Here is a 13,928-nt window from a genome sequence, read left to right as displayed (position 1 = left end):
AGACTCTTGAGGAAAACCTGAAGGAATATGAGGATAGAACTAGAGATACTAAGCTCAAAAAACTGGATAGGGACCATAGGGATTATACCCTTAACAGAGTTTATAAGTGGTGTTCACCGGCAGCTAACCACCCAAAGAGGGTGTCATGGGCGGATACGAGGGAGCCATTATCCGAAATGGAAACTACTGATGCCGAGGATTCGGCCACTACTTCTGGAGAGGAGGGACATTCAGGGAGGCCTTTTTTAGAGCGCAGGGCAAAGCAAAATATGCGCAGTCAGGTCCCATACCATGCATACAAGAAAGGCAAGAAAAAGAATTAGTGGTTAACCTCACTTCCCATAGATTTTCACTGGACACATTTAAAGTTTTGAATTTGGGACCTGGTTTTGTGTTTTCTCCCATGTATAATGCTTTCCAAACCAGAATTGATTTGTACAAACTTATTAGATTGATCAAATTAAAACAGTTTTTTGATGATACTACATTTACTGAGATCAACCCATTCAGGACCAAATCACAGTTTATTCCCCCCATCAACCATCCATCTATAGTAGTCTTTGAGCGTAGGGTCATGGAAGATATTTTGACCATAGAACAACGCAGGGTTCCCACCCGATATAATATCACTAGGAGTCAATGGGACAGCCTTAATGAGTTGGCAGCGAGGTCTGATATCATTATTAAGATAGCTGACAAAGGAGGGGCTGTAGTTTTGCAGAACTATGATGATTATGTCTCGGAAATCAATATGCAGTTAAATAAGGTGGAGTATTACACCAAAATTGAGTATGATCCATCTCAGGAGATCAGTAGATTAATTGCTGTCACTGTAAATGAGGGCTTGGTTTTTGAATATATTTCTATGCAAACAGCCGAGTTCTTAAAGAAACAGTTTTATAGGGTCCCCATCTTGTACACTTTACCCAAAATTCATAAATCTGGGCATCCTCCACCCGGCAGACCCATTGTTTCGGGGACTAATTCTTTATTAGAACCTCTATCTAAATTTGTCGACTCGTTTCTCCAACCTTTTGTATGCCAATTACCATCATACATCAAGGACACCAGGGACTTCATTAGTTGTATAGAAGGGATGCAGGTGCCTGAAGGGGCGGTTTTGGTTACTTTAGATGTTAGTGCACTTTACACAAACATCCCTCATGATGAGGCACGCCTTTGCATTCTTAGAACCTTAGAAAAAAGAAGTGTGGACATGCTGCCTACTCACTTTTTATTAGACCTTGTGGACATTATTTTTGATAAAAGTTATTTTAGATTTGGCACCAACTTTTATTTCCAAACAAAAGGAGTAGCGATGGGCAGTGCATTCGCACCAAGCGTAGCTAACATTTTCATGGGGAGTTTTGAAGACTGTTGGATTTTGTGCTCCAATACTAACCCGTATTTTCACTCGATTGTCTTATACAAACGTTATATTGATGATCTGTTTCTAGTGGTTAAGACGAATGAGATGGTAGAACCGTTTGTACAATGGCTAAACAGTGTCCATGAAACAATCCGGTTCACACATGTTGCCAGTTGTTCAGAAATAAATTTCTTGGACACCACTGTGTTCATTAAGGACAATCACCTTGCAGTACGTCCCTTCCACAAGGCAACAGATAGGAACTCGTTACTTCACTATGGTTCCCATCATGTAGCTCATTTAAAAAATAATCTCCCTTATGGGCAATTCCTCAGGATCAAGAGGAACTCAACTTTCCAGACTGACTATGAATTAGAGGCAGATAGATTGCAGAGTTTATTCAAGGATAGAGGATATCCAGATTGGGTTGTGGAACATGCTAGATTTAGAGCTACCCGGCGTGATCGAGCTGAACTGTTTCAAAATAGACCAGAGAAGTGCTTTAATGGGAGACTGTGTTGGGCACTTGAGTATACTGACAAAGCTTATGCCATTAAAAACATCATTTGTAAACATTGGCACATCCTGGGGGATATTGCAGCATGCAGACAATTACCAATGATAGGTTTCAAGAAGACCCAAAGTATCAGGGACAAATTGATTAGAGCTGATATTTTGAATTTTCAACAAGTGGAATTATTACCTAAAGGTCACTTTAAGTGTAAAAGATGTGCTGCATGTCCTCTCATGCTTGAAACAGGTGTCCTGAATCTCCCAGAGATTGGTTTCAGCAGAAACTTACAACAGTTCTCCTCGTGTGCAAGTAGGAACATCATTTATATGATTTCCTGTGGTTGCAATTATAGATATGTGGGACAAACTACACGAGCTTTACGCACACGAGTTCTGGAACATAAGTCTAAATTAAAACATCTTTGCCCTACTGCACCTCTGGTCCAGCATTTTGCCGAAGTGGGTCACAAATATGACGAATTTAGTTGTGTGGCAATAGAAGTAGTGAGATCTAGACCATACAGCAATATAGATATCCATAAATTATTGCTCCAGAGGGAGGCTTATTGGATGTTTAAGCTTAATACCATCCAACCTGCAGGACTTAACACTTCCCTGGATTTATCTTGCTTTTTATAATGCTATGCAACATTAGAGAATCCACTCTGTATATGTTTTTTGCCTTTAGCCTGAGGTATCTATCAATTGTATTAAAGTCATATGCACTGGTAAGTTGGCCTTCCTTGTATGTATAAACAATTTACCTTGTTTGCATTTTGCACCTATCTAATGAAAGGGATGCTTGTATTCAGTAAGACTTGTTGTCCGGATTGTTATTAAGCCTGTGTGCTGAATCATAAATTTGTTAGCCTATGGCTGCTGGAACTGTTGTTGATAAGCTTTTTATTATGTATGTACACTTAATAGGGATTGACTATAGAAGGCTACTGACTATAATATAATGCTATGTAATACTAGAGAATTCACTGTATATATGTTTTGTGGTTTTGTCCTTAGCCTGATGCATCTATTAATTTGTGCTAAAGTTATATGTACTGGTAAGTTGGTCATCCTTGCATGCACAAGCAATTTACCTTGTTTGCATTTTGCACCTATTTAAGGAAATGAATGCTTGTACTCAGTAAGACTTGTTGTCCGGACTGAAAACTAGTAAGCCTGCGTGCTGTATTATAAACTTGTTAGCCTATGGGCTGTTGGAACTGTTGTTGGTAAGTTTTGTAATATGAATGTACCATCAATAGGGATTGAGTTATGCAACTTGCTTTTGTTCTCATATCTTGTTTTGTATATTACAGGAAAAGATTGATACTACCTCTGTACACAAAAAGACAACCAGAGAATCTGTATGTAACTTTATTCTATATTAATTCAATCATAGCCTATGTATATTGTTCAGGAGCTCATTGTATTCCATCTGCTTTTGATAGGAATTGTGGTTGAATAAACTTGCTTTAAACCAGCCTCTCTTTTTTGTAACATCACCCACAGCCCTGCCTTTCTGTTGCAAATATAAATGCATCAACCACACAGATGTCCAGTTAATGCATCTGGTGAAGGTAGACAAATTTATGCTGGAATAAACTGTGAGCCTAAAGTGCTTCTTGACTCCTATTTTATAGTTCTGAAGAAGAATCAACAACACACAGGGGCCACTGAATCCAAGACAGTCAGAGCACAGAATGTTATTTCTTCTCAGCCCCTAACACAGGGGTATTTTTGGGCAGGAACGCACAGGAACGGAGTTCCGGCTGGCTCCTGAGTTGGCCACACCCTACAGCAGAAACTCATTAGGATTGGCTACATTAGGGGTGTGTGGCCTAACATGCAAAGGGTTCCTGCTACAAAAAAAGCCCTGGGTTTTGACAACAAACAAGGTAAACAGAATAAGAAGCAAAAGGTGGGTGTGGCTGGATGACCACACTTCTGGTAACGTGGGGGTGTGGCCTAATATGCTAATGAGCTGCTCTGTCAGGGGTGTGGTATAATATGCTAATGAGTTTCTGCTGTTGGGTGTGGCATATTATGCTAATGAGTTCCTGCTGGGCTTTTTCTACAAAAAAAGCCCTGCCCTAACATATTTACAAACAAAAATCCTTCTTCCCCTTACCCCTGCAACTCTTTCTCTGGCTTCCGTAGAACCCAATGCACTTGATGTGGCTGAAGAACCCATAACAGATTATTAAGGGCTTCATTCATCAGTTACTAACACTGTCAGCCTGAGCAGAACTGCTTCCTAAATGAACTGAAGTCAGTGGACTTGGAAGGATGGAATTCTGCTCAGGATTCCACGGTTAATCAACTTGAACTGCCCTTCATTCACAAGTCTAGAGCTTAGGAAGACTATTCCCCTCTCACACAGTGAAAGGAGAACAGAACCTGGTCCTTACATTGCTTTTCCACTATAAGCTGACATGAACACAATGGAATTCCTACTGTTAGTAACAAGACCTAGAAGAACATGAATATACATTGTTAAAAGGACCTCCCCTTATGACTGCATCTCTACACACTACAGTCCCTTACATTTTTTTAAAAAACCTGACATCTTGCTTCCAATTCTTGCTAAAAAGAATAACTACCAACACTAGAAGGAAGTTCTTGGATCAAACCTTAGGTTATATCTGATAGGGCTGGTATGTGCAGGAATCAGTAAGTGACAAACCATATAGCACCATTTTCAATTACTGTACTCCACTACCAACTGCTGGGGGGAACGCCCAGGTGATTAACTGTGCAATTCTAAACATCCTTCTAAATCCATGGAAGTCAGGGGGCTAAGAAGGGCACAATTTGACTCAGGGTTGCACTGTAAGCATCTGAGGCTAGTGTTCAAGAATGCTTGTATTTTTCTTCTTTTCCAGATCACTACATAAAAAGATGGTGCTGGCCCCCTAAAAAAAACCTGATTCTTGTACTTCATAACGTAGTATTTTTCATGCACTGCCACAAGCACATTTACAGGGTTCCTAACAGAAACCAGCAGAAACACATTTCTTGTTAATAGCATTAACCAGAAGAGGAGAGGAGAGAAATCAAATTACATTCCTGGTCTAGATGCAAATTTAGCACAAATTAATTTTGACGGATATACAAGCTGAAGGACGTAGTACAATAGGCTTGTGGCTACCCAGTCCAATAACCCAACCACAACGACCAGGCAGAAAAAGCAGACACCAGAAAGCAAGGAGGTTTTGTCCTCTGCCTGTGGCAAATTAGCCTCATTCATTCAACTCCTGTTTACACGTGGCCCTGAAGATACTGACTGTTCTAACTTTTTCACAGTAAAAATTTATGCTGGTTGTAAATTCTATAAAATGCCTCATGTGCACCAATGATGAATACACATGTGCCTATTTAGGCCCATGGGCAACGTGCAATCTGTAAATATATATACTGTTATCACCATCATCATGTATGATGAGGAACAGACTAAGTGCATGTTTTCAACAGAAAAGTTATCTACCTATATACAGAGGGGCGCATATATAGGAAAACTATTGTCTATTAAACCAATTTAAGCTTGCTTTTTAATGAATGATGTATATGGATAGTTTTCAGCAGATTCTGATATGCTGAAGCATGCACAAGGTAAGTTGATTTCAACACATAATGGTTTGTGGCCACCTGCCTTTGAAGTAGTTGCATTTTGGAACTATAAATCCTACTGGGGGAAAAATAACAGTTCATGTGCTTAAAGACTAAACAACAATCCAAAGCACACTTACTCAACAGTTTAATCCTGATCAGTTGAGTTTCCTTCCAAGTACAAAACTTCAGTACTGAGATGACAGAATAGTCAAATAAAAAAAATCACCAGGCTCGTTTTGTATGACATAATTTGCTTTGATTGGTGCCAAAGGCCTCCTAGTGAAGGACATTTGTCAAGGGAATGGCCACATGGGGTTTGTCAAGGCCCACGTCTGCTGATTAAATGCCTCTCCTTTCAACAAGCAATGTGTTCACTGTGGAAATCTCAGTGCTGACCCTCGCTAGTCCTCACAGCAGAGAAGAAAATGGGGGGTCTCTGCTATTTCTCAGCCAGTTCTCATGGACGTAGTAGTAAAGCTGTGGCTGTGCCCAGTCCACACCCCTTCAAATAGCATGCAGGATTCACGCACAAGAACATTCTGCATGTTGAAAAGTAAGTTCTTTCCTTCTCCCTTGATATCTAGTTCTCTGCACAGCAGAATAAAATGAAATATGTGACCATTTTGCTGTCCAACAAAGGTGCTTCAAAAGCTGCTACCTCACATAGGCTGCCTCATCCTACCTAATGGAGCAGACGGTTTTGTAGAAAAGCCACATTTACAGGGAACACCCATTTAAGCTAACTGAACAGAGAGGTGTTGGTAGAAGTTGAGATGATTTTCTGTATTTTTTTCATGGTCACATAAGACCTAATATCTCTTAAACACACACATTAAAGAGACTAACTTGTCCTACTGGACTAGCATGAATAGTACTGTTAAGTACTATTAACTTTTACAGTGTAAAGAAACTCTGTGACACTTTGAACACTGCAGCCAAAATAGCAGGAACAGCTGCATCATCACTGCACAGGCAGGTACATACCATCTCCTACAGCTAACAGGTAACAGGAGGAGGGAGGGAGAGAGAATGACACCAGGCCAATGACACCAGACACACACATCCACCCTCTATTTTGAGTAAACAGGGCTCCCCCCTCCATCTAGTCTTTTGCTTATACTGGGTAAAGAAGAGATCTAATCTGGATCAGTTGAGGTTACTTTCTAAAAAGAGAAATGCAGGGACTCCAGTTTACTTAGAAGCAATACCTATGATGATCTAGTACCCTAACCATGGCTACCATGAGCCTCCAGATGAGACTCCCTCAAGGTCCTCCCCCTTATCACCTAAACCCAGCCTGAATATTATATGAAAGAAAATGATACATGCGTCCTAGGAGTGACTGCGGTCTCTGGGGTCTTGTGCCTCTTGCCACTCCCCCTGTCCGCAGCCCTGAGTCCCCAACCGCAGATGTATGCGCTAAAGCACACTCTGCATATGTTCAGAGGCACCCCTTCCCGAACAGAAGGGGGCGAAGAGTTCAGTTCAGTGACTCCCTGGCAAAGAACGCGTCCTCTACGGCCCAGGGTCTGCGGGACAGGAATCAGGAGGGCGACGAGGCGCAGCTCCGCCAAAGGCAAGAGGCGCGGGCAGCCGGGGAAACCCTCTTACCGCGGCAGCTTGCAGCAGTGGGTCGGCCTTGTCCTTCCCCGGAAAGCGGCGGCTCCAAGCGGCTGGGGAATCCGGCGGGGGCGGGGGCCAGAGGCTGCCTCGCCTGCGGCCGAGGAGGGCCAGGAGGGTGCCGAGGAAGAAGGAGCCGGCGGCGCAGCCCAAGTAGAAGAGGAGCCGGAGCAGGAGCAAGGCCAAGCACTGCTGTCCTCCGGGCGCCTCTTCCTCCGCGCGCGGCCGGCCCAGGTGGAAGAGGGACACGGCCAGCAGCAGCCCCAGCCCGGTGGCAGCCAGCATAGAGCGGGACAAGCCGCCGCCGCCGCGCTCCGGCGTCGCCGGCGTCTCCTCCTCGCCGTCCTCCTCGTCGTCGCCTTCGGCCGCGGTTGCTGGGACGCTGCTGCTGCTGCTGCTGCAGGACTCGCCGCCGGGACTCTGCGCTCCTGGAGAGCCGGAGCCCACGGCAGGGCTCGCCGACTCAAGCCGGCCGCCGCTGCTGCTGCTGCTGGAGATGTTAGCGGCGGCGGCGGCGTCTGCATCGGGGAACATGCTGCTCCAGCCAGCGGCGGGAACAAGCGCATCTCCCGCCCCGGAGGCCCCCTCGCAAGGTCGCGTCTCTCCCGACGACAGGCGCCCTCTTCTTCCTCCTGCTCAAGGCGCCACGGCGACAGGGCCGGCCGGCCGGGCTCATGCCCGGGATCCGCCAAGGAAGCGGCCCCTCGCCCCGCTCACTCGCCTCTGGACGGAGCCTCGGCCGCCCGCGCTGCTGAGACGAGCGGCTGCGAGTTCATCGCATCGCGCCCGGGAGCCGTAGGAGGCCCCGCTGAGCCTGTTTCCGTGCGGCAAGGGGGAGGAGGAGGAGGGACCGCCTGAATGGGTGCTGCTGGGAACAGGGCCATGTGCTGAGGCTCAGCTGGGCGAGGCGGGGCCAGGCACGTCAAGGCAGCGGCCTTCCCTTTCCCCCGAGCTGGGTGGACGAGACGGGTGGCTACTGAATCCCCGGGATTTTGTTTCTGCAAATAATTCCCTCCAGTGGTGCTCTAGGGCTGCAGTCCTAAGAACGCTTGTCTGGGAGTCAGGCACACTGAATAAAACTGGAACGCCTTCTGGGTAGGTTCGCTTCGGATTGCTTCCCTTCCATAGCTAGAGGCAGGAAACCAGAAAATGGGAGGTACTGAAACGAAGGACAGCGGTTGCCCATAGGGAATCCATGAGTGCCCATAGAGAATAACTGCCAGTAGAGAATCCATGACTGCCCATAGGGAATAATGGAGAGGTCGTTTCGACCCCACCCCGCGGCCGTTGCAGCTACCGCCGTCGTGGCGGCTATAACCGTTTAAAGAGCCCCTAATGAGAGCTGGGAGAGCCAGAATGACCTCTCGCGAGAGGTGGAATTTGCCCCTAGGAGCCCAAGGCCACCACCCCGGGGCTCAGGGAGGCGGGGAATGTTTCTCGCTGCCGCCCCACCCCCGCCCTTGTAGCTGCCCTGGGGGCAGCGGCCATAACTGTTTAAAGAGCCCCTAAGGAGAGCTGGGAGAGCCGGAATGACCTCTCCCGTGTGATGTCCGCATAGATAAGCGTGGTTTCCCTTATTCCCTGTGTCACATGTGATCTACCTTATTCATTGTTCGAAATGTGGACTCCATTATACCCTATGGTTAGGTGTGCTCTGCTCTCCATTATTCCCTATGGGCAATCATGGATTCTCTATTGGCAATTATGTACTGCACTGTCCCCTCTGGGCAAGCCTACTCTCCATTACTCCCTATGGGCAATCATGGATTCTCTGTTGACAATTATGTCCCTATGAGCAAACATGAATTCTCTATTGGCAGTTATGTACTCCATTATCCTCTATGGGCAAGCATCCTTTCCATTATTCCTTATGGGCAGGCATGGATTCTTTATTGGCATTATGGATTCTCTATTGGCAATTATGTACTCCATTATCTCCTATGGGCAAGCATCCTCTCCATTATTCCCTATGGGCAGTCATGGATTCTCTATTGGCAATTATGGATTCTCTATTGGCAATTATGTACTGCAGTATCCCCTCTGGACAAGCCTACTCTTCATTATTCCTATGGGCAATCATGCATTCTCTATTGGCATTCATGTATTGCCTATGGGCAATCGCTGTCCACTCATGTATTCCCTATGGGCAATCGCTTGTCCTTAGTTTTAGTACATCTCCCAGACAATACCAACGCCATAGGAGCAGGGCTTGGCATCTTTATTTAGAACCTTATATCTAGGGTGTTGTGTTTTTGTGGTTGCGGTACTCACTGGCACCTTGGAGGGGGGGGTCTCTCCCAAGTTCTGAGGGGGGAATTGGTGGCATCTTTTTAAAAAAGCACTGCCTATTCCCTGCTTTTCTCCCTAGTGAGGACCCAAAGTCTCCCCTAGTCCACTCCTCCATTTTATCCTCACAATAACACCCTTGTGAGGTAGAACAAAGTCTGAGTCCAGTGGCAGCTTTCAGGCCCACAGAATTTTATTCTAAGCTTTTCTGTGCACCCACATTTCTCCAGATACAGAACAGAGTTTGAGTCCAGTGGCATCTTTAATACCAACAAAGTTTTATTCAAAGTTTTCATGTGCCACTGGACTCAAACTTTGTTCAAACTATTTAGAAGAATGGTTGAGGAAATTGTTTCATACCAATACAGCTTCAGATACAGTGAAACCATTTCCTCAACCATTACATATAGGTAGAGAGGGGGTGGGGGTAGGTGGCTGAAGTACCTAGCTATGAGGTAGGTAGCTGAGAGGCAAAGTGACTGGCCTAGCAAGCTTCCAGTGACAGCTTGGAGATTTGAACCTGGGTCTCCAGCACAGGGAAACAGGTTGGCCACGGTGTGAGACAGGATGCTAGATCATGTAGATCACTGGTCTGATCTGGAGGGCACCTCATGTTCTTACACTTCTTCACAATTAAAAAAAAATCGTATTTCCAGTAGGGGAGCAATGTATTGTGTCCATGTACGTACTGACCACTTTGTGGTCTGAAAAAATGAGGTGTCTCTCACACAGGAGACTGATGTGTAAAAGTATCTTTTGTAACTTCTTAGCTATCTACCTCTATGTATGAACTGTGGTCTTCCATTTCAGTGTACCTGAGGAAGTGTGCATGCGAACGAAAGCTCACACGCTGAATAAAACGCAGCTACCCACCTTGATCTATGTTAAGACTGTTGCTGGTTATGCATTATTATAGCTGAGGAATCTACAGATGTCTGCATGCTGCCAAAGGCATTCTGCTAGGCCACTTTTGCCTACAACAGTTACTTGGGAGGGATACAGCTCCAAAAGCCAGTTACTCCCCAGGGTAAAAAGGAATTGCTGCACAAGGCTAAACAGGTTTAACTCTGAGGTTATTAACCATACTGAGTTCAGTGGCACTTGCGGCCCATCCTGTGCACGCAGAAATTAACTCCTAGTTAAGAATGCATTAAAAATGTCACATAAATCTGGATTGTAGCCCTAAATGTGCCCTAATTTCTGTACTTCTCATTGGGAAATGAACCAAAAGGAAAGCCGGGGGAATTAAGAAATTCAGCAACAAAGAGTCTGCTTTCCATTACATGACAACAGATATGTATTTACACGACAATTCAGAATTACTTCTCCAAATTTCACTTCTGCTGTGCAGGCAGCCTTCAGGCCTTGTTTTGCCAAGCAAAAAAAGTACCAGACGAAGCCAGGCCAGAGGAAGGTGGCAGCCCTAATGCTGGGCCTGCTTAACATTCTGTGATGATGGGGACTAATTTTTCAAAAGACCGAATTCCCTGTCTAATCTGGAGGATTACACACTGTTTCTGGCGGTTAGAGAGAGAAAGAAAGAAAAAGACCAGTACTTTCCCCAGCTTGGCTGAGGTATTGATCAACCACGGAGACTTCCCCCTTCGCAGCAGACATTTTCAGGCGTGTGCCACCCCCACCCCCGGGCCACAGCCAACAACCCGAGGCAAGTTGGGCTCAAGGTTTCCCCCTGCTGCACAAAACGGGAGCTCCACACGGCGATACGGAGACGGAAACTCGGGTTTCCCTCCCCCCCAGTCCTCCTCCCTTCCTTGGTTACGAGGGAAATCGCGCAGGCGGGAGAAACTAGAAGGCGCCGCTTCCTGAAGGGAGCTGCAGTAGAGCGGTGTTCACCCACCTTCCGTTTCCCCCCGCCTGACTACTAGCGGTGAGTATGTGGCCCACAGGCAGGGCCTAAGGCCCGGGGGGGTTGGGTTGGAGGAGGTAATGCGGCTGGCTTTCCCGCCGCTGGAGAAAGGGTGGCTGCGGCGCGCACTCCGGCCACTTTTGCACGCATCGCCTCCGGCTGTAGCCGCAACAGACATGGGAGGCCGGCGTGCCAGCGTGGTGTGTGGGTCGCTTCTCCCAAGCAACGGTGGGGAAGAGAAATGTCTGGCTTTTCCTCTGGTTGTACGGGAAACCATCTCGTACTCGTGATTCGGCTTTGTCTTCCTACGCCGGGTGGCCACCGAGCTGCGGTTTCCAGTGGATTCAGACAAACAGTAGAGATTGTCAAAGCTGCTCTCGAGGTGGCGACCAGTCGTTTGAATGCGCTAAGGCAGCATGGCAGATTTGTGGCTAAGGAGGTGGTATGCTGGGATCTTGGCCACGTATCTGCGTTGTTTGTTAACGTGTTGAAGGAGCACAGGGAGGCTTACGGAGCTGGGGAAGTGAGAAGCTGGACTCTGGGGACAATCTGGAACAGGTCTATTTAGAAGGGAGTCCCATTTTGTTAAATTTTGTCTGGGGCAAGTGATGCTCTGTCATCTTGGTGCTTGGGGGGGTCAACAGTGGGATGGCTTCTAATGTCCTGGCCCCACTGGTGGACCTCCTGATGGCACTGGTATTTCTGGCCACTGTGTGACACAGAGTGTTGGACTGGATGGGCCTTTGGCCTGATCCAACATTGGCATCTCTTATGTTCTTAAATGGGGCTTCCTCTTAGGTGACTGTTCTTAGGATGGCGTCCTGTATCACTTCAGGTGAGGGATGCAATTTTTGAATGCTCCCAGGTGATTTAAAAAAAAAACATAAAAAGGGTCCCCCCAGAGAGAGAAGTGCCTAGTCTACTCCCTGCTGTACTGCTTCTGTATGTGTAGTGAGTTTCCAGGTGGGAAAAATAGGGCCTTTACCTGCACCCTCAAGTGGGACAGACCATTTTACAAAGCCATACTCTTTTTGTACAAGCAGGGGAATGGTGTAGCAGAAACCTGGGGTGGATAGAAGGGGATGCAAGTCTTCACAAGGGGAGGATCACAGGCAGTTACATTTTGGCATGCTCTCTTATGTTAAAAGCTCAGTTCAAATATTTGTTTACTGTAGTGATAGTTCACCTTTCTTACTGAGACTCACAGCAGATTGGGTGCTGGAAAGTGCCATAAAGTTGCAGCCGATTGATGGCAACCCTGCAGGGCTCAGATCAAAGATTTGAAAGCTGCAATGAGGAAAGTTGAACATGAGACTGCAGACATGAAATTTCTGAATAGCCAGTATATACATAAAGTTAGATCACTAGAGAAAGAGAACAAAGCTAAGACTGAAAAACTCCAGCATCTCCAAGAAAAGAATCTGCAAGCAGTGGTCCAGACCGCAGGTACAGCTTCAGATGATAAGCAGTTCTTTTGACTCTTTATTCCGACCTGCTACATTTTCATTTCCTGGGGCTGTAGTCCTACACCTAGGAATTTCTGAGATGATTCAGCATGCAGTATTGTAACCCTCTTGTAAGCCGCCTTGAGCCCGCTCGTGGGGAGGGCGGGGTAAAAATGTTAACAATAAATAAATAAAGGCAACAGATGTTCAGAGGTGGTTTGCAATTGCCTGCCTCCGCATAACAACCCTGGACTTCCTTGGAGAACTCACATCCACGTGTCAACCAGGGCCAACCCTGCTTAGCTTCCAAGAGATCAGGCTAGCCTGGGCCATCCAAGTCAGTGCCAAAGTAGATTACTGTGAGGACTGGCCCAGGGCCAAGACACTCCAGTCTCACAGGGAGACCTCTCAATCCTGGACCATGGGCATGAGAGCTCCCTAAAATTTGCACCAAACATGCCCCTCTGAGGCCAAGTCATCTCACTGGTAAGGTGCAGCTGTAAGACACACACAATACAAGTTGTAAAAATACTAATATTTATTAAAGCAAAATTTTAAAAAATCAAAATTCAGTCAGGATACAGTTGTTAGGCTCTTTGCACAAAAACCAAATAAACTCCTACAGACTAAGTTGTTCTCTTTAGCCTGGTAGTATGTAACTCTAAGATCTAGACAAAATATCATTCCTTAATGACCAGCACCACACAGTCATCATCCTGACATTCCCACACGCAAAGATCCAAGTGAAAGGTGGTGATCCCATTGCCTAACAACTTCTTAAAGTTATAGGGGCTAAAGGCATCATCGCCCCACAACTACAACCAATCAGTGTATTCCTTTAATTAACACTCAACATTTTTGTTAATACAAAATCTCCCACCTGAATCTAACTCCTCACTTCTCAGAATCCAGTTGACCTTGCATAGAGATAAGACACGCCTAAAGGCCCACAGGTGTTACCACTACTGTTCTATAAGAAAGCAAGTTCCATCTATTAACCTTTACTGACTGTAGAAAAGGGGGGAGAGATTAGCTGTTCCTTACAATTACACAGTATAAATTGAAACAGTCAATATGAAAAGACATCTGATAAGCAATGTACAAGGGTTACAAATATGACTAAATATAGCATTTTAGGCATGATAGAGTGCAGGTATCATGCAGAAATAATGGTATTCCATCATTAGAACATACAGGAGCAACAGGGTAATAAAAACCA

The 13,928-nt window shown here is 45.9% G+C and overlaps 2 protein-coding genes across 2 annotated transcripts in view; one reads left to right on the top strand and one right to left on the bottom strand.

Annotated features, from left to right (window-relative positions):
• Positions 1-7,445, bottom strand: part of SNX25 (sorting nexin 25) — a 79,656-nt gene extending 72,211 nt beyond the window's left edge. The window contains exon 1 of the mRNA XM_015418701.1: positions 7,103-7,445. Within this exon, the coding sequence (XP_015274187.1) occupies positions 7,103-7,396 (294 nt within the window). The 5' untranslated portion in view covers positions 7,397-7,445. The remainder of the gene's footprint in view (positions 1-7,102) is intronic.
• Positions 7,446-8,150: 705 nt separating this feature from the next.
• The window catches only part of CFAP97 (cilia and flagella associated protein 97), a 29,629-nt gene continuing 23,851 nt past the window's right edge, over positions 8,151-13,928 (top strand). The window contains exon 1 of the mRNA XM_015418703.1: positions 8,151-8,206. The gene's annotated coding sequence lies outside the window, so the exon portion shown is untranslated. The remainder of the gene's footprint in view (positions 8,207-13,928) is intronic.

This window comes from Gekko japonicus, unplaced genomic scaffold (assembly GCF_001447785.1).
Source record: "Gekko japonicus isolate JY-2015 unplaced genomic scaffold, Gekko_japonicus_V1.1 scaffold663, whole genome shotgun sequence".
NCBI classification, from domain to species: Eukaryota; Metazoa; Chordata; class Lepidosauria; order Squamata; family Gekkonidae; genus Gekko; species Gekko japonicus.
This window is presented reverse-complemented; position numbering and strand designations above follow the sequence as displayed.